This window comes from Scaptodrosophila lebanonensis, unplaced genomic scaffold (genome assembly GCF_003285725.1).
Source record: "Scaptodrosophila lebanonensis strain 11010-0011.00,11010-0021.00 unplaced genomic scaffold, SlebRS2 tig00001415-arrow-pilon, whole genome shotgun sequence".
Taxonomy (NCBI): domain Eukaryota; kingdom Metazoa; phylum Arthropoda; class Insecta; order Diptera; family Drosophilidae; genus Scaptodrosophila; species Scaptodrosophila lebanonensis.
In genome coordinates, this window is record NW_022060742.1 from 8,365,015 (window position 1) to 8,392,934 (window position 27,920).

Here is a 27,920-nt window from a genome sequence, read left to right on the forward strand (position 1 = left end):
ATTTGACAACTTGACGTATTATGCGATCTGTCGCAAATTAATTTCAACTATTTGTTTTGACAACTTTCTTCGAATTTAGTCGCTGGCTGTCTGGCCGCCTAGTCTTACTGTGTGATAAGCATTTCACACGGATTTCTGGGGAATACCAAAACCGAAACTGCAAGTGGCGCCAGAATGCGTTCCATGATAAATTGCAGATGTCTGTCACAGTTTTATAGCTAGTTTGTTAATGTGTAACTGTGGTTGGCTGAGCTGGAGATGGGATTTTGTTCGTGACCCAACGCGTCTAAGCTAAGATATCCAATAGAAAGTAATTAAATAGATATTGTTATCTAAATTAATGGCTCTATTAAGAGGAATACGAAGTGCTAAGAAATTATAATCCTGATCAAAATTACCTTAAATATCATAGCCACGTCATCGGCGTGTGGATTCCAAAAGGTAAAAATTAAGACTTTGACTTGAACAAACTCCTTGCATCTGCCGATAAAAAAAATCTCTTGGAATTTTTTTGAAACTTTTTGAATTTTAGATCCAGTTGAAAATTTTATAGTTTGATAAAAAAAATCATGTGATTTTACTTTTTTTCTAATTTAGTTCAGTTTTATAACATATAATTTATTATTGTTTTATTCTAGTATTATCATATCATATTTCTAACTATATTATTATAAGAATCTTTAGCATTAAAATTTTCCACAAAAAAAAAAAACAAATATTCTTATCCATGTTCAGATTACAAAAAAAACTTTTGAAAATCTTACTAACAGTTTGGTGGAATGTTAATTGTAGTTTCTTTAAAGCCCTTTTATTGTCTTTGTTGACATCGATTTTGTGCCGAGTCGTGTTACGAAAAATGTTCAAAATGAGTGCGAATACGTGATTCAGAAGTCCATGCCGGCTCGAATATCAATCTCTAGTCTGAGACTTGGCGCCAATAAATTTCTTTACATTTAGCGAAAGCCTTAAATGGAGCGGCCGCTTAACGGCCATATGAATGGGCCAACCATATAACAAATCATCAACAATAACAAAAACAACTAAAACATCAACTGATTTGCATAGTCTACGAGAGAATGACCGCCGAACGATCGACCGCAACTAAATTTGTTTGTCACACTCACTGGGAGCAGAAAGAATTGCTGAAAATAAAAAACGTCATGGGAGATTGTTTTTGTTGCTGTTCGTAGCAACTGCTGGGAATTCCGAAGAGATTGGCGCGCTATAAATTTCTAAGCCAACTTGTTTGTTCCGCGCTCTTTCTTCTTTCTATTTTCGCATTTATTCATCTTTTTTTTTGTTTATTCGAAATTAATTAGAATTTTGTGGACTTTGTTGAAGCGTTTACTAAAACCGACCCAACCGGATCTAGTTTGGCTAAGTCGGTTAATGCGGTAAGCAAAAGTAGCAAACAAAAAAGCCAAACAGTTTAAATTAAACACTGTTTTTGAAAGCATTCCAGTCGGGCATTTTTCTTTTATTTTTATTTTTTTGAAAGGTACCGGCGGCAGCTCTTTAGTCTTTTCAGTCTCACACCCACGGCAGTTAAACAAAGCAACGGCTTCTGCGGCGGCTACTGGTGCTACGCCATTGCATATTAAAAGGCGTATTCGCACGTTTAAAAAATTTAATTAAATTGTAATATTGTATACGAATTACGGGTGCGTGCTCCGAACTCTTTGACGTCATTCGTCATTCGATATTCCTCATCTGTTGGGCCTCCAATTCGGGAGTTCGGTGATGAGTCCGGTGAATGCACTGGACTCCTCAACAAACGACGTTGATCCAAAACAAGGTTACTGCGCATATTCTGACTCAGCTATGTGGGCCACTTTCTATCGCGAAGGTCAACTACTTTCACGAGCAAGGTAAACAACAATTGTGGCGCCAGTACGAATGGAATGGGTGACTTACCTTTGGCTGATTGAACCTTGATTGCGTATTGCATGTTTTTTTAATTAAATGACTTTTTAAATATTGCCAGAGAAGAACCTCGAATTTGCATAAATTAACGGGTTGGCGTCGTAATCGTAATTCTTTCCACGCTGGAATTTCAGATAAATTGTTGCACGCTCTGTCAATGATCTGTGGCTATCGTTTGGCCTCTTGCTTGTTGGTTGTTGATTCTTAAGTACAGTCGCAAAGAGAGTTTTAAATGTTTTTTATCAGCATTAAATTTAAATTAGTTTAAATGCACAAGTGAACATTATTTATTACACACTTGAACCTGTTCCTAAACACTAATTAATAATAAGTGCAAATTAAATGTCTGATTGGCATTCGCATCGATTTTATGATTTACCAACAGCTAAATGGCAAATTAGCACAAATATCTAGACAGCTAACTGACGTCTGCCGATAAGATTAGGAGTACGTAAAGAATACTTAGAATTTATTTTGAATAATACACATATGTTTATTAATATTAATATTATGTATATTAATATTAACAATTTCGGTATAGAATCAATTAATCTACTATAAATCTTTTGTCAACACTGTGCATTTCCAAAACAGTTGTAAATGTATTTAAAGTCTTAAAATCTGTTATGAAACATTTCGTTTACAAATACAAACATTACTTGGATATAAAAGCTTAATTCGCCTTATTATTAGCTTATATCAGATGTTTTTTCAATGTTTATTTTTTGCAACCCATGACAAAAATACAACACATTTTTGTCGCAGTGTACATTATGAGCAATGACACACATTTTAATTAAACACGTGCTGGAATAAGTTCAGTAAACTAAACCAGACTTGCTTGATAGACATTATTATGGAATAAACCTAAAGCAGATCAGTGCAGGTTTATTATTCATTTATTGTAATTACGCATCGTTTTAAAGTCTTAGTCTTATTAACAGCATCTTCAAATATGTTTGGGATCTTACAGTGATCCGTGCCTAATAAAGCCACAAATTATGAATTGTTTTCAAATATTTAGAAATTCTGTGATTCATTTGTTATTTAGTAGCCAGAGACCTTTAATTATTTTCATCCTATATATTTTTTAGTAGTTTCTATCAAATTCTGAAAATTAGGTCTAGATTATAGAATATAGTTTGTGCTGAGTCATTGTATTTAAAGCTATATACATATTACGTGGAATATTTATTTATGTTGGTTGTAAAAAACAGTTAATATACCCTATGTACTATACAATCATCCAAAAAACGTGAATCGTTTTTGTAAAGAGGAACTTCAGAAGGACAAGTTCTAGTTGATACTCTATTCCATCACGACATTAAAAAACCAGCTTTGATCATATCAGTGCCGCTATAATAAAGCCACTGATTTTATGTTAAATTCGCAATGCTACTTTCACTTTTTTATTTGTCAAAAATCACAAATAGGTGGCATGGCAACAAGCTGTTGAATCATATCCTTTCTTCCTCAAAAATAAACCATATGAGATCACTATTAAAAATAATTTGTGTGCGCCTACAAACGGAAATGCCGATTCTCCATAAAACACACCAACAGAATTTCACACTTTATGCCCAATTAATTTTATAATGCTTTGTGAAATGTTCATAAATGTGCTCATAAGTAACGTAAACAGTAAGCCATAAATAAAAGAGCTCAGGCCCTCCTCCAGACAAGACTTTAATGCTACACGACGCCTCCTCTTTTCCCAATTATATGCGCAGTGCCTAAAAGCCAAATCCCACCAAAGTGTGAAAAAAAATTGCATGCCGCTATGGGAACACCTTCCATTTAAGCACCAACAACCGAATGGAACGACATTGAACAGCCTTGGCCGTAGCGTGAGCAGACATGTTTACCTTTCAGCCCGTTAAGTTGTGTTCTGTTTCTGTCAAAAGAAAAAATCAAAAAACACAAACGGCATGTTCGCTTACATTTCGTCTGCTAATTAGTTAAATTTAATAAAATTTAATGTGTTAGAGCCCGCGGTTTGTTTTCATTAACAACATACCAAGCTGGCGCCAAACGAATTAGCTTCCATTTCGGCCAATTCAATTTATTGTTAATATTATTATTTTTATTTGACTTTTTTGCGCAGCTTAGTAAGTGACTGGAAAATTTACCGAAAACTCAACATAATGCTCGCATTTAAAACAAACAATAATATTTGTTGATTCAGCTTTTGTTTTGACCGCAACTTGACTTCTTTTTTCTGCTCTAGCTATAATGAAAAAGTTAGAACTTAATCGAAAAAATAAACAAATATTGATTCATCTCTGAGTTTAATACGAAATTCGCATGAAAGTTTAACTGAGAATAAAAACCCACAAATATTTTCGCTGAGGCGTAAATTAATAACGTATTAATAAAAAAATTTGAATGGCGCCGCAAAAAAGGAAAGACGGATTCCCCTTTGTTTACAAGCGAGAAATGTCTTTGAAACTACGTATGTGCGCCAACAAAACTTTCATCAAAAAATTCCATATATGTATGTCGTCGTGTTTATTTGAATGAAGTGCCACAAATATTAATACTTTTTGGAGTCGTCCAAAAGCATGTGCTTTTTGTTTTGGCCAAATGGGAGTGACAACAACAGCCCAAAACAGCAAAAACAAAATTAATAACAACAAAATAAAAAAAAAACTAGTCTTCGAATGCTACATAATTAAAAGCGTATTTGTCACCCCAGTAAAATTCTCCGGCTTTGTGGCACCAGCTGCTGCCCAGACCTGTTCATTTTATTCTCTTCGAGAACGCTGTTCAAAAAAAAGTTCATATCATAATTCCATAGTAATAAGTTAGGCATTTTCGTGGAATTGACGTCAAATAAAAGACTGTTTGGAAGTTAAAGAGGCGTCTCTTTCGCTATTTTTAATATTGTACTCATCAGCGCAATCCAATTGGGATCATCGTTTCCGGTGGTTATGACTTGCAACGGAATTCGAAATTGTATTCAACCCAAATTGATAACAGTGCGCAAATTAAATGTACCAAAAAAACAACGGAATAGATGCTGCCAAATAAAGTAAAAATTTAGTTTAAAACGAGATTTTACGACTTGTTTGCTGTCATAATAACAAGCTACCGCAAATAAACAACAACTAAAACAATGACGAAGAAAAAGATCACAGTCGGCCTCAAGCCCTGAACCTCAGCCCCAGTGAATGGCAACTGAGAGAGAGGGAGATGCTCAGAGACTCAGACAAGATAACCGGCAAAAGTTTGGCAGAGCGGCAGCGACGCCAACGTTAGAGCCGACGTCAGCGTCGACAGAGATACGAGTTTCGAAATAAAATATCACGACTCGGTCAGAATGGATTTAGATTTAAGCAAACGTTTGAAGCGTAAAGAACTCACAGAGCACCGTCTAAAGAAAAGAAAGAAATTAATATTGATATTAAAGACAATTAAAAAGGTTGTCAACTGTGAAAAGTGAAGAAAAGTGATAAAGAAAGAAAAAACAGAAAAACATACACAATGCCATCCATACACAGAACTCTCGGTCTTACACTAATTGGCGCCCTATTTGGCCTGCTTCTATATGTAGTGCCCACGACTGGCTATGCCATAGGTCAGTCGAAATTCGGCAAAATTGAAAAGTTCCCCTACCAAGTGATGCTCATTGGCAAGCAGCTGTGGCGCAAGCGCATTCTATGTGGAGGCACTTTGCTGGATCATCGTTGGGTGCTCACGGCTGGTCATTGCACCATGGGTGTCACCCATTTCGATGTGTATTTGGGCACAGCAAGTGTCGACGATACGGCACAGTTGGGTGGTCTGGTGCTGCGCACAAATAAATTTATCGCTCACGAGCACTTTACTCCGGAGTCAGCGGCCAATGATATTGCGCTGGTCAAGTTGCCCATCGATGTGACATTTACATCACGCATTCAACCCGCCATGCTGCCGGTGAGACAGCGTCAGGATCAGTTCACGGGCATGAGTGTGGTAGCCAGCGGTTGGGGTGCCATGATGGAGATGTCAAATTCAGATCCCATGCAGTATACCGAGCTGAAGGTGATTTCGAATGGCGAATGCGCGGAGGAGTACGATGTAGTCACATCAGGTGTATTGTGTGCCAAAGGGCTCAAGGACGAGACAGTCTGCAGCGGCGATTCTGGTGGCCCCCTTGTCCTGAAGAACACACAGGTGGTTGTGGGCATCACCAGCTTTGGACCTGCCGATGGTTGTGAAACAAACATACCCGGCGGTTTCACGCGTGTCACACACTATCTGGACTGGATTGAGAGCAAAATTGGCGGTCATCATCAGGGCTTGCATCAGAGCAATCATCAATTGCATCAAACACAACCACAACCGCATCAAATACATCTGCAGCAGCCACATCAGACGCAACAGCAATCGCCACACCTGCATCACCATGACAGAGATAATAACATCATCTAAAATCTAATGGGCATTGGGCATGGGTATGCCCAATTGTGAAACCGACTGAATCGTGTAGCTTTATTTATCAAATTTAAATTCATTTGATTTACAACGATACTTAACTTAAATGTGCGCATTGTGTGATATTTGTTAATTGATATTTGAATATCGTAGTTATATTCCAAAATTTTTGTAAATTTTTTTAGTTAGTTAATTTATTTTATCGTCTATTATTTATTCTAATTGTAAGAATGAGCGAACAAAATATGAGATTAAGCTGTTTGTATCTTCATACAAATTATGAGCTGAATACAAAAAGAAAGCATACACAAAAGCATGCAGAAAAAATACAAAAACACAAAAAATACAAAATTTATTGAAAACATGTTAAAAAAAAAACAAAAAAAAAAACAAATATACACAAAAAAGAAAACAAAAATCTTTACCAGTTATCTTCTTTCTGCTTAGCTGTTTTAGTCATGCTGATTTTTTTTAGGAATTCCCACATCGCCGATCAACGCGGACTGATAAAATTTTAACGTCTGTGTGATAATTTTCTCCAGTTAACTGTTTCGTTTTATCGCAGCTGCGTTTTACATAATTTGGCAGCAAAAAATAATAACAATAATGAAAATGAAAAAAATCGCACACTTGTTTGTTTTTCAAGTTATCGGCCAAATTATACAGCTGGGGAGCTGTTTTACATAAAATCTCTCGAGAACTCCACTCCATGCCATGCCGCGCCACTTGAGCGCCCAGCCACGCACTTTGACAAGCAGAAGACCCACAACGTCATCTCTGGGTGCTTGGTATTTAGTTCCGTGATAAAAAAAATATATAAATACTACATACATATACATATATGTAGATGTGCTGCTCAGTTAACTCTATATTGTTTTATTCCCCTACCAGTTTGAACTAAACGTCGCTCTGAAATTTCTTCAACAGGCCAAAATACACACATATGTATATATACTTTTGAAAAAAATTGCTGATATGATTTTTATTTTTATACGAGTATAAGTATATAAAATAGAGAATGCTTGCAATATATTTGTTGTTATTTTTATTGTTGTTCTGTGTTCGCTATAAATTATGTCAGTGCTATTTTGTATTATTTTCAATGCCCCTCAAGGTGCGCACATTAGGCTAAGTGGTACCGGTGCCACTGTATATGCCAGATAAGCGGGCACTGTTTAGTTTCCAAACACATAATAAAAAGACAAACAAACAAATAAACAAATCCAACTTAAAAGCTGCAAAACTAATTTATAAAACAGGTGGGCGGCTGGCTGAGAATGATAGCGGACAAGAGATTGCACTGTAGTAGCTCAATAAATCTATTGATTTAGCAATCTAATACGAATATCTAATATGCCATCAGTATTTATTTGATTTTGATTTAATTGTCACTCCCCGAACCGTTTTATTCTTTCAACATTTCTCTTTTGCATCTGCTGTTACTCAGCTACATGCATTTTCATTCAATTTTGTATAGCAAAAAATATTTTTAATAATTTCAAAAATATAATATTTTTTAACAAATGCTTAGCGGCCAATTACATATTTAAAAGACAACAAATATTTACCAACATGTGTATGACTTGCTAAGCATATGGCTTAAATAAAAATGTAGAATTATCCGAAATTTGAGAAGAGAAAATGTTCAAGTTATTGTCACTAAATTTAGTTGTTGTACCGGACATTGCGTGACAAAGTCTGTGAGCGCTTAAATCGAGGGCCTACGGTACAAAGAATTATTCGAATGTTGTAAAACGTGTCCTTGGCAAATGTTCAATAAAATACATTTTAAATAATTAACCCGTAAGTGGGCAGCCCATGTGACTTTGTTGAAACGTGCTCAGCCATTGTAGGGGCCCTTCAATGAGTCTGACTTACTGACGATTTGCATTTAACAAATTAATTGTTTTCGCTAAATAATTCAATTAATGTTAGTGAATATAACATGTTTGTTTGCATGGCATGATAAACAATTCTCAACAATCAGCGGAATAGAAGCGGAAATTTAATAAAGCTATGCCTAGACATATAATTTATAATGGAGCGGCGAAAAACACTGTAGAGCGTCAGTTGAAATAAGTATAGATATTGTTTTGATTTTACTTTTATTGTCATACATAAATTATTATTGCTTTTTGGTGTGCGTTACAGCATAGATATTCTTTTGTATAATTTACTAAAGCACTTGCGGAAATGTGCGCCTTTTGAGAAATTGCAAAAGCACATAATTCTCTACAAATATGCCTCTTCTTTGATAATACAAATAAAACTAGAGTATAGTATTTGGTGTTTAGATCTTTTTGTGCAACATGTGTGCAAATTACAATGCTCTAAAAGAAAAGTGATCTTGTTGCTGTGCTTTGGTTGCTTTGGCTTAATATAAGTTGCATCTTTGGTCTGTTTTAGCACTGAGCCGCCGCCTTGGCTTTCTTCTGCAATATGCAGTCGATGGCCTGTACCACCTCCAAGAAAATATCGTCAACATCACGCTCCGCATTGATCTAGATATAGAATATTAAGAGATATAGAATATTAATCCATTGAACTATATATTTTTGAGATCTTCAACTTACCTTTACGGTTATGTTCACATATTGATCCAGAATAGCGGTGGTGTTATAATTAAAGGTTTGCAAGCGGGCCCGAATGGTTTCCTCATTGTCATCGGCACGTTTCACAGCCGCAGCATTGGCACGTGCCATGATCCGCTTCAACATCGTATCCTCAGAGCACTCGAAATAGAGCGCCAAATCAGCGGGTGCTATGCGCTGTTCAAACGCAATTCCCTGGTTCTTCTCACGGGGATATCTAGTGGGAAAGAGCATTAACGACATGATTTATGATGTAATTAAAGTGTAAAGATAGGATCAACAAATATTTGAAATACTAAATCATAATCCTTATAATATTATTAATAATAATTCATTGTCTGGCAGCCTTATTAACATGTACTATAGTAGGAACTTTTTTTGAAATTTTTATTATTATGGTCTGACTTTGATATAAAATAACGGTCTTTATAAATTCAATTAAACAAATTCGTTCAAGCCTATTGAGTCAAAAAGTAATAAAAATCTTATCTTTTTTTTATTAACTGCTTTTAAGTATTATCTCGCTAAGCTTTCTCTTTAAAATATATTATATATAAAAGTGAATTGCTTACCCATCGATAAGGAAACCCTTTGAGCTGCCCTTTTCGCGTGCAATAGCATCGTTGAGCAGGGAGAGTACGTGCTCGTTGGGCACCAATTGGCCGGATGACATTATAGCTTGCAGTTCACGGCCCTTATCAGAACCAGAGGCTACCTAAAATTCAGATTTTTATAATACAGCTTTCATGGCATTTCTTTTTATATGTTAATTAGCTTTACCTCATTGCGCAATAAATCGCCACTGCTGAGATGGGTGAAACCATATTTCTCCACAATCTTGGCACATTGCGTGCCTTTGCCGCAGCCAGGTCCGCCCAGAATCCAAATAATGGGTACTTCAGTCTGAAAAATAGGATAAGTATTAAGCATTAGCGACTCGCAAAATCAAAAGTCGTGCTAATAAAATATACATAGGAACTCATGCAATTGTTAGAAAAGTTAGCTGCACTTTTTCGCAAGCCTAGTAAAGTTTATTTCTTAAGCGCGTTGACTTCAAATCTTGGCGACAATTTTGATAGAAGCTTTCGGTTTTGATACTGCGGCCACACACACACACATATATAGTACATCAATCAACTAGGTCCCAATCACGGTATTTTACTTACAGCGGCTTGCGCCTTACGCAGCTCCTCCGCTTTTAGCTTGTCTTGGGCCTCCTTCTTCATGGCCATTTGATGACACATAAATAACTATTATAACACAAAATGAATTGAATAGGCAGAACGCACATGATGTAACTATTTTATACATTTGTTTATTTTTCGACCTAAAGGCTTGTTAGTGTTGTTTCAATTGAATTTGTTGTGTGCAGCATTCAAACAATTCTCAATTAGTTTCAATATGAAAATGAACTTGACCGAACGAACACCTCAAATAATAAAATAATATGTTCATTGTTAATAGGTAAATTTGTATATACACATATACGTCTGTATATAGCTCGAATTGCTTGGGCACTTTGCCAAAAATGTTTGCCCACTGTGCGCTTTCTGTGGCGTAACAGCTAAATACAAAAAGCAGCCACAAACTCTTTGTTGCTAGAAAACTCAACTGCCAATAAACTTTAATAAGTACATGCACACAAATATACACGAAATGGCGCACAAGTCTCTGTGGTCTGTAATATTCGCCATTCATTTACATTACCTTCTGACATTGATCTTGAATATTTATTCACAAATCATTTGCATGCGCCGCTAAATCAAACAATAACAAAACTATTCCAAAAATACATTTTTGGGGAAATTGGACTGCTAACATATTAGCACTGCTTGAAACTGTATAGATAAATTATTCAATATTTGCAATTAGAATTATACTTTCCGCATATAAACAATCAACTCCTCTTAATCAAGGCCTACTTGTGGGGTGGCTTAAGTACACTAGTAAGCGTATTTATAAATTTAATTTAGCACAGTAAACATTCCTTAAAAGAAGCGACTGCTATATTCCTCTAATTCCAATTACTTGTTATTTATTTTAATGACTTATACCTATCAATGTCCTTCCTATTGAGTGTTTATTTGATTGACAGCTAAATGTTGATATTCATTGATATTATATAAAATAAAAATGTTATAGAACCTTTTGGAACAAAATTGATTGAGGATATAAAAAAAAAACACGTTATTTAAAACTAAAACTACAAGCCAACTGATTGATTGTTGAATAAAGACAACGAACGTTCTGATTAAATATGGACTTTTAAATATTTTCTAAATATTAGTCAGATTTTTAAGAGAATTGTGGTTTTCTGGGTGTGTTAAGTTGTTTTAATCGTTTGTTCACTGTATATATTTGTAGAGATCAGTCAGTCTGCTTGCTATATACACATGTCTTAAATGTTCCGCATTGTCGCACCTAAAGAGAATTTATTTTTGAAAAACACAAAATTTGAATGGATTTCGCGCTTTTTGATAGACTGCAGGTTGTTTTTCGCCTCATGTCTTATGTTTTATATACTTCTGTATATATTATCGAAGCTTCTATGTATATATCTGTTTTTAATTTCTCTCACTTTTCGCACGCAATTCCTAGCATATGTGTTAAAATTTATGATTTTCAATGGCACGGCAATATTTGTGAGATTTTGCTTGTTTTACGTAATTTTATTTTTAAATGTTCCCTACGGTTCGGTGAACGGCTCTGCGTGTGAATGTCATATGCGAGGATAAAACAAAATTAGCCCTTTTGCCCTTTAAAATAGTTTTATGTTCATTAATTATGAAGCACTGACCTATGACAAAATTATATCTCCTCAAGTTATAATTAAAGCCCCAATATATTGCATGTTTGCGGCGAATAGAAACAAGTGTCTGAGTTCACATCACAGAGTTGCTTGTCACGCATTAGTTGTAGGTACGAGTATATGCATGTTTATATATTTCGAAATGTATATACCAATACACGAGCACGTAGTGTAAAAATTTTAGCAACAATGTGTGAATTATTAAAGTAACTGCTGCTTTTTCACTCGCGCTTGCCAAACGGAACTGAAAACACTTAAATACTTTTATTATAAACATCTAATATCTATTCATCTAATTTTATCCTCACAATAAAGTTTTAGAACTTTGGTGATCTAGTATTGTGTTAATTATTAGATTTGTGCAAAGCTGCTTTCGATTAGAGAAGTTGCCAATGAACAGGAAAGAACTATTTTCTTACCAGAATTTAATTTGTAAGAATATTAGTCGTTTTAAATTTTCAAGTTTTTACCGTTTGAAAATGGTTCCATTTGTTAATGCATATATGTATGTTCATATAGCATGTTTAAGAAAAATTCCATTGGTCGCGACTTCACGTCGTCGAAGGAGGAGTGTAGAATTTATAAAGGCTTTTAACTAAAGTAAAACCGGCAACATCAACGGTGACTGACTAGTTCGGGTAGCGCCAATAAACACATTTTTAACTGCTCCATCATTATTGTTTACTCGAAATTTGGCGTCGGCAACGGCGACGGCGGCGACATGCTAATGAATCAAGCCGTAGTCCAAAAATTCCTGTATGACCAGCAAATATGTCGCTTATTATACATATGCAAATCAAACTGGACTTTGACGTCAAAAATCGTTGTCTACGGAATGTGAAATTTCGACTAATGTTGTTGTTGCCGCCGCTTTTGCTGCTGTTCTGTTGCTATTGTTGTTGTTGGTAAAGCTAGTTGTTGCTTTTATAGCGAAATATTAGCCCAACTTTGTATGAAATTTGTGTTGCTAATTTTTTCTTATTGTCGGCGCGACAGACAAACAAACGAAATAGGAATGATGATGTTTGAGTTGATTTTGGGAATTTCTCGGGCACATCGTAACCGGCTGTAGCGTTAGGTTGTTCTTTATTTATAGCGCGCACGCCGCACAGCTGATGCGACGCTTTAACAGTTTGTGCATCGCATACGCGGCGTATGCGTAATATTTTTGAAAAAGAGCCGCAAGTGCGCGAATCAGCTCTGTAAAGTGGACGAAGGTCAAGCATGCGCCACGTCATCCAGTGCAAAGCACTTATGTGAAATGCAAGTGAAAGCGGTCAAGGTCAGTTGTGCCAAACTAATCTTATCGTGGCTAAGCAACTTAACTTCCCCCACCCATCATTCCAAATTAATTTCGACGAAGGGATTAGTATTGGAATTTAGAAAAAAGAAATGCAAGTTGTAAAATGAATAAATGTTCATACGCAAAAATAAACTGCAACATCTTTGTAGTACTCACACACACACACACTCACCATTGTGATATATATTAGATATAGACGTTGCTGTTGTGTGGGACCTTTTGAAGAGCTAATCGCGAAACAGCTTAAGTGCGTTGTTTATTGTTGTTGATTTTTCTCAGCGCCAAAAAATCAGTACTTAGTTTACCAATTGTCCGCCACCGTAAACAGTCCAACGAATTTTCCACCCTCAGTGCAGCGTGTGTCGAGAGCGACTGGCAGTGGAAACGCTTTAGCTAACGGTTTCAATACGCGTTCTGTGTATGTGTATGTATTGAAAGCTCTTGCCTTGTAGCTTTAACCGCGTATGCGTCAAAAGAAGCTTTTATTCAATTTTGATGTGCTGTTTTTTTTTAGATTCTAATTCTGATGTTTTTTCCGAAGTTTTTAATTTTGTTTAGAAGTCTAACGGCCAATTGTGATTCTCTCGCCGCGGTTTTTAATCAGCACCTGCAAGTGTGGCACGATATCTTCAAAGACCTCATTCACATCCCGCTCTCCATTGATTGGTAACATTTTATTGTTATACTGCTCCCGCAATAGCTTGGTCTCCTTATCCAATTTATTTTGTGATCTTTTAGGTGAACTCGAGATTAATTGTTCTTGGCGAGCATCGCATATTTGCTGAAATTTGTACTAGTATTATGGAATTACAAGTTTTTCTAAACAATCTACCTGGTCGGCTTCCAAATAGATTATCACATCACATGGTCCGATGCGTTGTTCAAGCATTTTGGCTTCTACAGTGTCACATGGATATCTACAATATGATATTTTTAAATATTTCATATTATACGATGCTTTATACAGACCCATCAATAATGATTCCTTTGATACCACCTCGATTTGTCATAATTAACTGCTCCATAATTGGTATTACGTCCTTCAGAGGCACCTCTTCACCCTGTTGGCGCACCGCTTCAAACCCTTTGCCCTTATCTGTTTTGGCGTTAATCTATTTAGACGTTCTTAAATATTACAAAATCTAACCAAATACTATAGTTACAGTTGATCACCTCTTTGTCCACTAACGCTTTTGGTTCTAAGTGAATAAAGCCAAACTTTTCGACAATCTTTTTAGATTGTGTGGTCCTACCACTGCCCCGGGGACCGACAACCCAGACCATTGGAACGTTCTGTGAGCAAACTTATTTTCATCTGACAGAATGCGTATTAGCCTGCAAATATTACCATTCTGAATTATTGCAATCAATTCGAAAATCCATTTGAAAAAATTTAAATGGTGTAGTGTGCAGCCTATGTGGCTATGCAGCGGATCGTCCAGATCTATTTTCAACGCTCAGATGTTAATAATCATGAATTTTGTTGAACGAAACGAACTACATATATTGTCCAAAGGTTCGGGGCGTGCACCTCTAGCTATGCTCTAACTAGCTCGCCGGATTGTCGGGGTTCTTCCTACACTTTAGACACATACACTCTCGCACAGTATTTTAGGTGCACTAAACGGTAAAAAGCAATATCAATAAAACCAACTAAAACCTACTGTACTACCCGACAGAATAGATCGCCTAATCAGATCAATTACTTGTTGTTTGGGAACCAAGGTGTTGTCTGTTCCCTTTCTTTACCCACCCAACCAATGCAATTCAATCATGTATATATATCGATTGTGAATTGACCCTAATACAACTAAAAGCTTTCTTGTCTAGTAGAGCTTCATCATGCTTCAGTAAGGACACTTCAAAGGGTTTAAGTCATCATTTCTTATTTAACTTCATTTATTAAACATTTTCATAGTATTTGGCCAAGCCACTAAAAGAAAATTATTTCGAATATTCCAAAGGAGGCAAAGAAAATAATTAAAATTACGTATACAGAATGGAGATTACTTAGAATAGAAATAAACAGATCTAATGGTCGTTTCTAATTGGCCAAAAATTCGCTATTTAATATAATAATCTTCTGTTCAGTGTTGTATCCAAAGTAACAACCCAATATTAAATAATTAATTTCAATATAAAAATTATAGAAAATATAAATGCACTTCGGTATTAGTTTTCATGACATACTCACTGCGGCGTGGTGTTCGTTGAGCTCAATGAAGACGCAGCACGTTGATTATATATGCTAGATCCTAAGTATTAAATATATATATATAGCCATACAAAAATGCAAGTACCGAAGTTGGTATACAAATTAAGGTGATACTAATATTAATTTTAAATGAACAGGAGATTATCTCTATTGTTTCGTTATTGTGACCAGATCGATGGAATAAATCTATAATTTTAACGTTGACTGGTCAGCATAAAAAAAAAACAAAAGGCAAAAATGCACTAGTTATGCGTCTATATAGATATGCAGCATAGATATATATATATATATACATATATCCTGGTGAATTGAAGATCTATATAATCCTCATAATGGAATTGCAGTCGCGCCAACGAAGATTAAAGCTGGGTGTTGAGCTGCGACTGGGACGGCAAGTGGTGGTCGACGGGTGACGTAATATGCTACGTTGAGCTTAAATTTCCATTTCATCCATGGCCATTCCGTTTAAATAAGTGACTGGACAAATGGCTTTTACTGGATGCTGTCTGGGAAGATCCGAGCGCCTCCCAGTCGAATTAGGACTGGTCGTAGAAAGTTTGGGGATATTGCGTGGTTCACAAATTATATCCCACGTTTTGGAATTAGCAATTATAGCTTTCAGGTGGTCGTGCTCTCCAACCGTATCTACCACTTGTTCAAGAATATCACCAATTTGAGGTTATTGGATAATACCGGCAAGACCAATTTCTATAAACATCTTTACTTTAGTAAGGGTACCAATTTAGCAGTAATAACATACCTTGCCAGACAGCAAATACACTTCACTGATTTTTATTATCCCAATTCTTGTAAATTTGTTAGCGTATTGTGCTATTTGAATAAAAGCACATGTAATGTAAATCACAATAATTTATTGTTGTCTCAAAACTTAAATATGCACGTCCGCTTAGCTCAAACTTCTCTTTAGCAATGCCTGGCCTTTGCTACTTAATATAAGTGGAGAGTGCCAAAAATCTAACTTTTTGTACAGTGCCAATGCATTACATATTAGCATAGCTTAAAAGATAAGCGCGCTAGCTTTCGTTCAGATAACTGTATGATCGTATGACCATCTGCCAAGCAAGTGAGCTTAAGTCAAGGTCACCTAAGAGCACAAAACCAACGTAGCTCTTATCTCTCAGTCTGACAATAATTAAGAGTTTGGATAAAATCAACCTTGTAGGAAATCAGCCACTACACCACAGTTTATGTTGAGGTAATCCTATTAGCGAAACATACACTGAAAAAAAATGATCTTGAGATGTTTTAAATTTGTATATCTTTAAGGTGGAAAACGCCTAAACTTTTGCCTTGTTCATTTCTTAATCGATAATAAACTGGACTAATTTTGTCGGAGACCTCTGCGGGAATGAAAACTGGGGCTAACTTAGCATTAAATTTCTTAAGTGCATTGCTCTGGCAAAAATTACGTGCAAATACCTTGTCTCCTTTCTTCAAATGAACTTTACGACTGCGTAAGTTGTATGTCTTAGCGTTTCGCTCATGTGCCTGAGCAACTCTTTCTTTAGCTTGTTGACGAATCACTTGCATTGCCGAAGGTCTTTCTATGGCTGTGTCATCAGACAGCAATTGCAACCGTCTAAGCAGATCGTAGTCTTTGCCGTTAAGCATCATATTTTGGCCAAAAGCCAGAAAATATGGAGAGTAACCTGTACTCTGATGAATGTTACCTCGTAGCGCTGTGCTTATCGCGGGTAATTTACTGTCCCAATTGGAATGGTCGTTCCCAATATAAGCTCGAATTGCCGCCAACACTGACCTATTCACTCTTTCACTGGCATTTGCCTGCGGCGAATAAATAGCCGTGCATATGTGACTAATTCCAAAACGAGTAAGAAAAGCTTTAAAGGCTCCAGAAATAAATTGTGACCCATTGTCGGTAAGAATTGTTTCGGGCACACCAAAAGTACAAAATAAACTATTTTCCAGATACTCACAAATTTTGCTTGAAGTGAACTTTTTAAGAGGACACAAGAAATGAAATTTGGTATTATGATCGACCACAATTAGAAGACCAATATTGCCATTTTTTGAACGCGGATAGGGTCCCAAAAGATCCATATATAATTTTTGAAATGGACGTTCAGACGTCATTGGTTTACCCATTGGTGGCCTGAGAATTTTATTGGCACCTTTCGTCTGTCGACAAACCGTACACCCTGAAATATAGTCTCGGATTTGTGTGACCATTCGTGGCCAGAAAAGATATCTTTTCAGCTTTTCTATGGTTTTGCCCATTCCGCAATGTGCAGCATTAGGAGGATCATGAGCCTTAACGATAATATCATTAACAAGAGTTGAGGGAATCCAAAGCTTCCATGACAAGTTTTCTTGCATCTCATCCCCTGAGACTTGTTTTATTCTTTTGTAAACTAAATCATCCACTATTTTTAAATCGGGGAGTCTGGATTGATTGGCACGAACCATGTCTAACAAATTGCAATACTCTGACTGTTTAAATTCTGTCGAAGACAGATCAACAATAGGTCCCTGATTTTCAAATTCTTCTATGGCCAGTTCATTTTGACGCGAAAGTGCATCTGCCACTACATTTTGAGAGCCGCTTCGGTGTGCTATTTTAAAATTAAATCCTTGTAGTTTTACTACCCATCTTCCTTGTCGCCCTCTGAGATCTTTTTGCTTCATCAACCACTGCAATGAGGCATGGTCGGTAATGACTTGGAAGTCCTGTCCTTCCACATATGCTCTAAACTTTTTAATACCTTGCAATACAGCCAAGCACTCAAGGTCAGTAACGCTGTAATTCCGTTGTGCCTTTGAAAGTTTCTGCGACATATAAGCAATGGGTAATTCATCCCCACGGTCATTCAACTGAGCTAAAACACAGCCTACTCCACTAGTACTCGCATCACATATGAGGATAAAAGGCCTGGAAAAGTCAGGTGTAGTTAAAATGGGTGCCGAAGTCAAGCGGGATTTTAGGTCAATGAAAGCTGATTCAGCCTCACTAGTCCACTTAAAAGAATTATTTTTCCTAAGCAAGTCTGTCAGCGGAAGGCTAACCGTAGCATAGTTATGGACAAACCTTCGATACCAGCCTGATAAGCCAAGAAAGCGTCTAAGTTGCTTTACGGTTTTAGGTACCGGAAATTCGTTAATAGCTTGTACTTTTCCGGGATCTGTTTTAAGTTGACCATATCCAATTACAAATCCAAGATATTTGATTTCACGCATACAAAATTTTGATTTCGCTATGTTAATTGTTAAATTAGCTTTGCGCAAGTGCAACGCGACCTCCTGTAATAGTAGCATGTGCGACTCGAAGTCTTCTGACAATACTAACAAGTCGTCTAGGTAAACGAATACACGGGTGCGCAAATGTGCTGGGATCACTTGGTCCATGAGTCTGCAGAGCGTCTGAGGCGCATTGCAAAGGCCAAATGGCATTACTTTATATTGAAATAACGGCCGATTTGGAACAGTAAAAGCCGTGTACTGGCGCGAATTTTTCTCGAGTGGAATTTGCCAGAACGCGTGCTTCATATCAAGTCCAGTAATATATCTGGCCGGTGGCAATCGACTAAGTATGCCATCAATATGTGGTAAGGGATACGCATCCTTACGAGTATATTTATTTATTTCACGAGAATCTAAGCAAAGCCTGCACTTATCTCCTTTCCTCACGAGGACGCTGTTACTACTCCAAGGGCTGGTAGATTCTTCAATAATATCTAAAGCTAGCATATGCTCGACCTCACTAAACATTAATTTTTCGATAGCTGGAGAAATTGGCCAATGCCTTTGTTTCACTGGTGTCACATCGCCAATTTCAATACGGTGTTCTATTAGATTAGTGCGACCTAGTCCTTCACGTTCATACGAAGGAAAATTCGAAATGACCGACTGTAATCGCTTCCTCTGTTCTAAATTAAGGGTGTGTATTTTCACGTCGGCCCCAGATGTTTGGTCCTTTCCAGTGTCTAATTCGTTCACGTGCTGGTCTGGGTGTAGCAAGTCTGATAGAAGGCCAAAGTCCTTCCAAAAATCTATACCCAAGTATACATCTTGTTTCAAATCGGGTATAATGAAAAATTCGACATTGTGAACTTGGTCACGAAAATAAACGTCAATCACCAATTTTCCTACAACTTGGCATGTTGCATCGTTTGCAGTTCTAATGTTACCGGAACATTTCTGAACCTTCTGGTGTTTTAGTAGCGCCTTTGCTGCCGCACCACCTACGCAACTGATGGTAGCTCCTGAATCTAGTAGACCTACATAGCTTTGTCCGCCTAGATTTATTTCCGTATATAATCGATTATCCGAACTCATAAAAATCGATTGAATTAACTTCTTACGCACGATCTTAATTTTTCTCCAAAATTGTCTTAGTCTAATAGTGGAACGCTTTGGTTGATATATAACTTCTAGTGCTGGTGTGTCGATATTCTCGCTATGGGTATCAGTTTTTACAGCTGAGTGGGAAGGTAATGTCCGTTTCGATATGATGGTTGGTTCTGAGGTTTTAACTGTTGATATTGACCTATGACCATTAGAATCATTTAGGGATGCGGCAAGGAGGTGTTGTTCTGCGCATCCCGGAGTGGGTTTCCCGTAGGATTGCATTTGATACAATTTGGCTTGAATACATTTTTGGTTCCACAGCCATAACAAAATATGCGCCGTTCCCCTAAGCAATCGTCGAAACGATGACCAATTTGATCACAATTCCAGCATATAATTCGTAGTCGTTGCAATGCCGCAAGACTTCCCTCTTCTGTTTCATCACCACTTTCTGAAATTTCAGCAATATTATTACGAACAAATTTTGGTCGAGTTCCAGTGTATTGAATGTCTCTACAAAAGTTTTCATGCTTTTTCACTTCTGCCCTTAATTCTGATCTGTCCAATATCTTTAAATGCAAAAGTTCATACCGCAGCGCTGATTTTGCATTGCGCTTCAAAATATCAACCAATTTGGCTTCACTTATGGAATGGCACAACTGATTAACTAGGATTTCAATAGCTGATTGAAAATCATCAAACGATTCGTTCTCTTTTTGACGTCGCTTACGAATCAATTCCCATAACTCAAAATCATCCCTCTCGTCATCAAATCGACGACGAAACTCGGAACAAAAGGGCTGCCAAAGTGTTGTTTGTGAACGTTAGCTGTCCAGTATTACAAGCTGTCTTACAAATAGGACAATTTGGAGAGGCTTGTAAAGCGTCACACGCGCATTGACTATGGAATTTGTGCTGGCAAGGTGTGGTTGCTATTAATTGGTCTTTTCGCATAACTTCATGACAAACAGCACAAAAGGGATCTTGTGTGTTAATTGCAAGAGAGATATCTTCTGTACTTCGCCGTACAGCCATTGTCACAGAATTTGTTTTCAAAATTATAATTACGTTTGTCCTTTTGAAGCATGAATCCGTCTACTAAACATCTAACAACAAGAATATTTTGATCTGTTAAGCACAATATGAATTACCATTCTATTGCAATTTAGCTAGAGAAAAAAAATCAAATTTGGACAACCACCAAATGAAATTATCTAGATGATTGTAGTTCCGAAACCTGAACTAATTCTCATCTAAATTGATAAATTAAAAGCAAATCCCCAAAAATCTGGTTAAACCAAGTATGCGATTTATATTTCGGTCGGCAAACCAAGAAATCCTCGATTATCATCCGCTTATTCCAGAAATAACCATTGCAACTGGCCAAACTGAATTGAAGAAAATACTAATAATTTGATTTGGGAAGTATTCCTAATAGAATTCATATCCCGATATCATTATCGGCTTTACTGAATATATTCCGGTCGACATATCCAACGTTTGTGAATAATATCGCAAATTCCGCAAATAACATCAATAACCGACACTAACATCCAAAGTCATTCACTAGGAATATTACTATTTCGCTATTTGGATGGAATAAAGCCAGAGCTTACGTGGAGGAACATGCATAGGGTGATCTTATGCATAACTTTTTGGTGTTCTGGTTTTAATGTCGAGGCCCCACGTTGGGCGCCAATTGTTTAGTGTGCCGCCTATGTGGCTATGCAGCGGATCGTCCAGATCTATTTTCAACGCTCAGATGTTAATAATCATGAATTTTGTTGAACGAAACGAACTACATATATTGTCCAAAGGTTCGGGGCGTGCACCTCTAGCTATGCTCTAACTAGCTCGCCGGATTGTCGGGGTTCTTCCTACACTTTAGACACATACACTCTCGCACAATATTTTAGGTGCACTAAACGGTAAAAAGCAATATCAATAAAACCAACTAAAACCTACTGTACTACCCGACAGAATAGATCGCCTAATCAGATCAATTACTTGTTGTTTGGGAACCAAGGTGTTGTCTGTTCCCTTTCTTTACCCACCCAACCAATGCAATTCAATCATGTATATATATCGATTGTGAATTGACCCTAATACAACTAAAAGCTTTCTTGTCTAGTAGAGCTTCATCATGCTTCAGTAAGGACACTTCAAAGGGTTTAAGTCATCATTTCTTATTTAACTTCATTTATTAAACATTTTCATAGTATTTGGCCAAGCCACTAAAAGAAAATTATTTCGAATATTCCAAAGGAGGCAAAGAAAATAATTAAAATTACGTATACAGAATGGAGATTACTTAGAATAGAAATAAACAGATCTAATGGTCGTTTCTAATTGGCCAAAAATTCGCTATTTAATATAATAATCTTCTGTTCAGTGTTGTATCCAAAGTAACAACCCAATATTAAATAATTAATTTCAATATAAAAATTATAGAAAATATAAATGCACTTCGGTATTAGTTTTCATGACATACTCACTGCGGCGTGGTGTTCGTTGAGCTCAATGAAGACGCAGCACGTTGATTATATATGCTAGATCCTAAGTATTAAATATATATATATAGCCATACAAAAATGCAAGTACCGAAGTTGGTATACAAATTAAGGTGATACTAATATTAATTTTAAATGAACAGGAGATTATCTCTATTGTTTCGTTATTGTGACCAGATCGATGGAATAAATCTATAATTTTAACGTTGACTGGTCAGCATAAAAAAAAAACAAAAGGCAAAAATGCACTAGTTATGCGTCTATATAGATATGCAGCATAGATATATATATATATATACATATATCCTGGTGAATTGAAGATCTATATAATCCTCTTAATGGAATTGCAGTCGCGCCAACGAAGATTAAAGCTGGGTGTTGAGCTGCGACTGGGACGGCAAGTGGTGGTCGACGGGTGACGTAATATGCTACGTTGAGCTTAAATTTCCATTTCATCCATGGCCATTCCGTTTAAATAAGTGACTGGACAAATGGCTTTTACTGGATGCTGTCTGGGAAGATCCGAGCGCCTCCCAGTCGAATTAGGACTGGTCGTAGAAAGTTTGGGGATATTGCGTGGTTCACAAATTATATCCCACGTTTTGGAATTAGCAATTATAGCTTTCAGGTGGTCGTGCTCTCCAACCGTATCTACCACTTGTTCAAGAATATCACCAATTTGAGGTTATTGGATAATACCGGCAAGACCAATTTCTATAAACATCTTTACTTTAGTAAGGGTACCAATTTAGCAGTAATAACATACCTTGCCAGACAGCAAATACACTTCACTGATTTTTATTATCCCAATTCTTGTAAATTTGTTAGCGTATTGTGCTATTTGAATAAAAGCACATGTAATGTAAATCACAATAATTTATTGTTGTCTCAAAACTTAAATATGCACGTCCGCTTAGCTCAAACTTCTCTTTAGCAATGCCTGGCCTTTGCTACTTAATATAAGTGGAGAGTGCCAAAAATCTAACTTTTTGTACAGTGCCAATGCATTACATATTAGCATAGCTTAAAAGATAAGCGCGCTAGCTTTCGTTCAGATAACTGTATGATCGTATGACCATCTGCCAAGCAAGTGAGCTTAAGTCAAGGTCACCTAAGAGCACAAAACCAACGTAGCTCTTATCTCTCAGTCTGACAATAATTAAGAGTTTGGATAAAATCAACCTTGTAGGAAATCAGCCACTACAATGGCACACTGAAAAATTTATGTTTTATTATTTATCAAAAATGTTTGTTTTAGTAAGGCATTACACCATATGAGGATTTGTTTTCCTATTAATAGCAGCCTGCTCAGATGCGCATTCAAATTAACTATTATACATATAATTTTGAATTAGCTTATGTGATATAGAAAGGCTTGTATTTGCTTTGATTCGCTTACGGATATAACGAGCAACGGCGCTATATTTGGCTTACAACAATTGGCAATCTCATCATGGGTTGGGAATGACTCACTCTCTGGAAGTATGATGACACAAAACTTAGCCAGCTTGGGCATACTCTTTTTAAATCCATCGTTGTGCAAATGCAAATCAAAGGTGATTTTAAGGTTGCGCCGTTTTTGTTTATCGTTGGTCATTGTAGAGTTTTGTACCTGTACAATGTCGAACTTAGAGAATACTTTTTGAAATTTAATATACTCCGCTTCTCTTGTTAAAAAGCCAATTAGACTGTTTGCTGTTCGTGCCTTTTTTTTAACGACTACGTTGTCAGACTCTGCCGGCCGCTTCCGTGTGTCAAAGATGAAACCAGTTGGCTGACTTTCTAAGCTTATATCACTAGTTTCTTCTGATTTCCGACCTATAATTTGCTGTTTAATGGTATCCATGCTCGCCTCAGTTTCTATAAAGAGTGGGGATGCTTTAATATTTTCCGGTACAATAGCAATGTTTCCCAAATTGTGCTTTAACAGCGACCAAATGCATTCTGCCTTCGTTACTTCATTTCTTGTTGCAACAGTATTAACTTGATGCTTTACAACTATATAGCCAGCGCGTGTCAACGTCGAATAGACCAAGTAATTATTAAATTTCTCGTTTGCGGCTTCGCCAAGCAATAGTAAATAAGCTTGCTCCACCGACACAATCATGGATTGATACTCTAATTGCAAACGTCCCTATAAGATGACAAGGAATATAACAAGGAATATAAGCCAGCATGCCATAGATACTCACGGATTCTAGTAAAAACAAGGCCTCGAAATACTCTAAATAGAGTTTGCCATGCTCGCTGTATCCGAAACTTTCAAATTTTCCATCCATTCGAACCACTTCCGCAATTTGTTTACTTTCGTGCCAAATAGCTTTGGCTCGACCATCCAATCGCTCAATTCGCGGTACAGACAGTTGGACTCGCAATTTGGCTAAAAAAAAATTGACTTGACAAAGACTATTGTTATTTTTGAATACTGCTTACCATAAATGTTTTTCAGTTCTATGTCTTCAACCGAGGTACCTTCATTGTGTATACGCTTAAGACCGGAACGTGGCGTCTCAACTTCTACATTTCTGTGTTTTATCAATTCTGCCGCTCTTAAGGAATTAGTTGTAGTTATTGAGCGATATAATTGTGCCCATTTTCATTTAGTAATTACCTTAAATATGAATTTTTTGGCACGATTTCAACAGTTCCATCTTCCAGTGGTACCGCGCTCATTATAACAGCTGCTTCTCGCAGCGTTGCCACATCGATTTTTAAAGCAAGTCACTGTTTCGTGTAGTTCCATTGTTGAACCGCTAGTTCAAAGTATTTACAAGTTAATTTTCGGCCAGAGAAGCCAACGTAAAAAGGTGTCTTAAGAAGAAGGTAAATTCGTTTGAATAATTGTACCTTTAAGGCGCAAATTAAAGACATACCGCATTTAGTGCGCCTACAAAGATCTCGAGCAGCATTTTAAAATAAAGCGCAGTAGATTTGAGTAGCGCAATCAAATAATAATGCTCTAGTTGGTGCGTGCACGTTTTTTTCGATGTTGCACAAAATCGCAAGGCTGTTAAAAAGAATTGAATTGACGGAATTTCATTTACGCCTTCGGCACTATTGGTGCAACATGGACTCCATTGAACTCTTACCCCCTCCAGCTGTGCGAGGCATGAAAATTCTTGAGCGCGACCACTTCAAAAAACATGTGCCAATCCCCAGGCTGCATGTGCCAGAAAACAAGGCGCAACGTGTGTTACCATTGGTAAAAAAGTTGTTGCTTAAAATGGAACACCTACAGCCGGTGCGGGCCGTTGAAGACGGGCGCGAAATACTTTTACATCCTCTGCCCGTGAAAGCCTGGGAATCGCTGCCAACGCAAGAGTTGGAAAAGCTTCAAGTTACCGAGTCCAATTTCATTGTATCAGAACTGCAGCTGGGCTACGAAAATTGGAACGCAAATGAAATACTTAAAAGCGTGCTACCTGCCAATGAGGATGGACTAACGTCCTACTCGCGCATTGGACACATTGTTCATTTAAACCTGCGCGATCATCTACTGCCCTACAAACAGCTCATTGGCGAGGTCTTGCTCGACAAGGTACCCAACTGCCGGACAGTGGTAAATAAGGCGGCAACTATAGACAATACCTATCGAAATTTTCAACTGGAACTGATATCCGGCGAAGCCGACTACCAGGTTGAAACTAAAGAGAATGGAGTGCCTTTTGAGTTTGACTTTTCCAAGGTGTATTGGAATCCAAGGCTCTCCACCGAGCATGAGCGCATTGTTAAGCTGCTGCAGGAAAATGATGTGCTATACGATGTCTTTGCGGGCGTTGGTCCATTCAGTGTTCCAGCAGCGAAAAAACGCTGTCATGTACTGGCCAACGATTTGAATCCTGTAAGTTTTCATTGGCTACGGCATAATGGCAAACGTAACAAATGTCTGACCCATTTAAAAATGTACAATAAGGATGGGCGTCAGTTTATTTTGGAAGATGTACGCCAGGATTTATTGCTGCATTGGCGTACGCCTTCGGAATCAAAGTATAGTATACACATTACAATGAATCTGCCAGCATTGGCTGTTGAATTTCTAGACGCATTTCGTGGTCTATATACAGCCGAGGACTTAACTGATTTACCAGAAACCGTAATTTACCCCACTGTGCATGTTTACTCGTTTGCCAAGGGGGAAAATACAAAGGCATTGGTACGGCAGCTGGTGGAAGACAATCTGGGAGCACCTTTGGGCAATGAATTGGAGAGCATAAGCTTCGTGCGCAATGTTGCGCCCAATAAGGACATGTATCGTGTTTCTTTTAATCTTACGAAAGATCTACTATTAACACCAAAATCCGTACCGTCCCGAAAGCGAATTGCGACTGAAGATATCGAAAACGTAGTCGACAAAGTTAAATGTGTTTAAATATGCATAATAAAGATTTTAATTTACAATCGAACTCTGAAAGTGTATATATGTCTATAGTGCCTCATTTATTTGCAGCAAAACAGACATGGGTCGCAATAAGTCAAAAGCGAATGCCAAAAAGGGAGGTGCCGGTGCTACCGCAGCTGCCAAACCCAAAACCCCACTTAGTAAGTCGAAAAAGGCCAAAAATATATTCAAGGTCGCTGATAACAACAAGGGCAGGAAGAAGCCAAAGGAAGTTCAGGGCAAATTAAAGCAGGTGAGCCCTGCCCATTAAATAGATCCAACCGACTATAAAAAACACGCAACTTTACAGATCAAAGAGGCCGTCAAGACCAAACAGGAGAAGGTCGACGCCAGCCTTAAGGCGTTGCATCAGGATCTGGTGGTAAAGAAGCCAAAGCCTGCAGCAGTTACGCCGATAAAGAACACCAAAAAACCGGCAGCAAATGCCAAGAAGGTATCCGACAAACTTGGAAACCTCAAGTTTTAAGCTATAATGTCTATCAAGCAACATAGCCATGTCTAGTTAATAGTATAATCGTTCAATCCTTTTAGAGACAATCTTGTCTTCTAGTGTAGTCCCAATTTTAATCAATGCCTAAACAAGTTTTTGTTTTCTCGGCACAATATTGTGCAAAATATATGATAGATATATTGAAAACTACCATTAAACAACGACTGGCACTGAAGCTGGCGTTGAAGTTACAGTTGCAACAGTTGTATTTACTGCATTCCAGCCAAGTGTTTCACGTATGATCCGATCCAACTGCACGATATCAATGTTCAATTCCTGTAGCTCTGCTATTAGGGTCTGACCTTCGGGAGATGCCAAAAGACGTTCGTAGACTGGCTGCAAATCGTTGAGGCGCCTCCAAAATTGTGCAAAGATACCTCCTTCAAGCAATTTAGTTTGAATATGAGCACGAATAGTGTGTAGTGGAACGTAGAGCTGCAGCTCATCAATAAAGCCTCGGAAACCAAAGACCGTAGCCGACCAATAGGGGAAGGGATTCACCAGGCTGACAATCAGTTCAATCTCTTCCAACTCTAGGGGGCCACCGGAGGCCAACAACTGCTGATTTACCCACTGTTTAAAGGCCAGTACCTCAGGCTGGGAACGCACGATCCAGCGTAGATTAAATGCCTCTCGGCTATTGACAATCCGTACAAACCCCTGGAACTGGGCATCGTTGATGAGGTAACGAACCAGCAGCTGGCTGATTGACTGAATTTGAGCCAACCTATAGATTTCATCAAGGTCCTGCGTGAGTGTGGGTGGTGGTGGTGGAGTGACAGGCACAACCACGGGGGGGCCTCCAATGACAACTGCACCTTGCGGTGGTGGTGGTGGCACCAAAGCACAGGTGCTGCTTCCTAGGCACAATAGCAACAGACTGATCACTGCAATATTCATGACTGGTTTCCGAAACAACTAGCTTATTGCCTTATATA

The 27,920-nt window shown here is 37.5% G+C and overlaps 7 protein-coding genes across 8 annotated transcripts; 3 read left to right on the plus strand and 4 right to left on the minus strand.

Annotated features, from left to right (window-relative positions):
• Positions 1-5,406: 5,406 nt before the first annotated feature.
• Positions 5,407-6,336, plus strand: LOC115632746 (brachyurin). Its single transcript, XM_030529994.1, has one exon. It carries the CDS (start codon positions 5,407-5,409, stop codon positions 6,334-6,336), a length of 930 nt encoding a protein of 309 aa, XP_030385854.1.
• A 2,280-nt stretch (positions 6,337-8,616) lies between these two features.
• LOC115632458 (adenylate kinase isoenzyme 1) lies at positions 8,617-13,503 on the minus strand. Of its 2 annotated transcripts, XM_030529614.1 has the most exons (6): positions 13,215-13,503; positions 10,097-10,180; positions 9,711-9,833; positions 9,503-9,645; positions 8,913-9,147; positions 8,617-8,840 (listed from the first exon to the last, which is right to left on the minus strand). In XM_030529614.1, the coding sequence occupies exons 1-6, from the start codon at positions 13,215-13,217 to the stop codon at positions 8,742-8,744; spliced, it is 687 nt and encodes a 228-aa protein (XP_030385474.1). In that variant the 5' UTR covers positions 13,218-13,503; the 3' UTR covers positions 8,617-8,741. The 2 variants fall into 2 exon arrangements, with proteins under 2 accessions (XP_030385474.1, XP_030385475.1); XM_030529615.1 differs by lacking the exon at positions 10,097-10,180.
• An 85-nt stretch (positions 13,504-13,588) lies between these two features.
• LOC115632460 (adenylate kinase isoenzyme 1-like) lies at positions 13,589-14,336 on the minus strand. The gene is made up of 4 exons (XM_030529616.1): positions 14,216-14,336; positions 14,012-14,154; positions 13,875-13,959; positions 13,589-13,823 (listed from the first exon to the last, which is right to left on the minus strand). The coding sequence occupies exons 1-4, from the start codon at positions 14,324-14,326 to the stop codon at positions 13,605-13,607; spliced, it is 558 nt and encodes a 185-aa protein (XP_030385476.1). The 5' UTR covers positions 14,327-14,336; the 3' UTR covers positions 13,589-13,604.
• Positions 14,337-15,842: 1,506 nt separating this feature from the next.
• LOC115632457 lies at positions 15,843-24,826 on the minus strand. The gene is made up of 4 exons (XM_030529613.1): positions 24,705-24,826; positions 24,527-24,642; positions 24,286-24,473; positions 15,843-24,227 (listed from the first exon to the last, which is right to left on the minus strand). Exons 1-4 carry the CDS (start codon positions 24,764-24,766, stop codon positions 23,445-23,447), a joined length of 1,149 nt encoding a protein of 382 aa, XP_030385473.1. The 5' UTR covers positions 24,767-24,826; the 3' UTR covers positions 15,843-23,444.
• A 25-nt stretch (positions 24,827-24,851) lies between these two features.
• Positions 24,852-27,182, plus strand: LOC115632461. The gene is made up of 3 exons (XM_030529617.1): positions 24,852-24,916; positions 26,541-26,724; positions 26,782-27,182. Exons 2-3 carry the CDS (start codon positions 26,551-26,553, stop codon positions 26,956-26,958), a joined length of 351 nt encoding a protein of 116 aa, XP_030385477.1. The 5' UTR covers positions 24,852-24,916; positions 26,541-26,550; the 3' UTR covers positions 26,959-27,182.
• Positions 24,939-26,496, plus strand: LOC115632456 (tRNA (guanine(37)-N1)-methyltransferase). Its single transcript, XM_030529612.1, has one exon. It carries the CDS (start codon positions 25,080-25,082, stop codon positions 26,460-26,462), a length of 1,383 nt encoding a protein of 460 aa, XP_030385472.1. The 5' UTR covers positions 24,939-25,079; the 3' UTR covers positions 26,463-26,496.
• Positions 27,076-27,882, minus strand: LOC115632747. The gene has a single exon (XM_030529995.1). The coding sequence runs from the start codon at positions 27,880-27,882 to the stop codon at positions 27,136-27,138; it is 747 nt and encodes a 248-aa protein (XP_030385855.1). The 3' UTR covers positions 27,076-27,135.
• Positions 27,883-27,920: the final 38 nt, after the last annotated feature.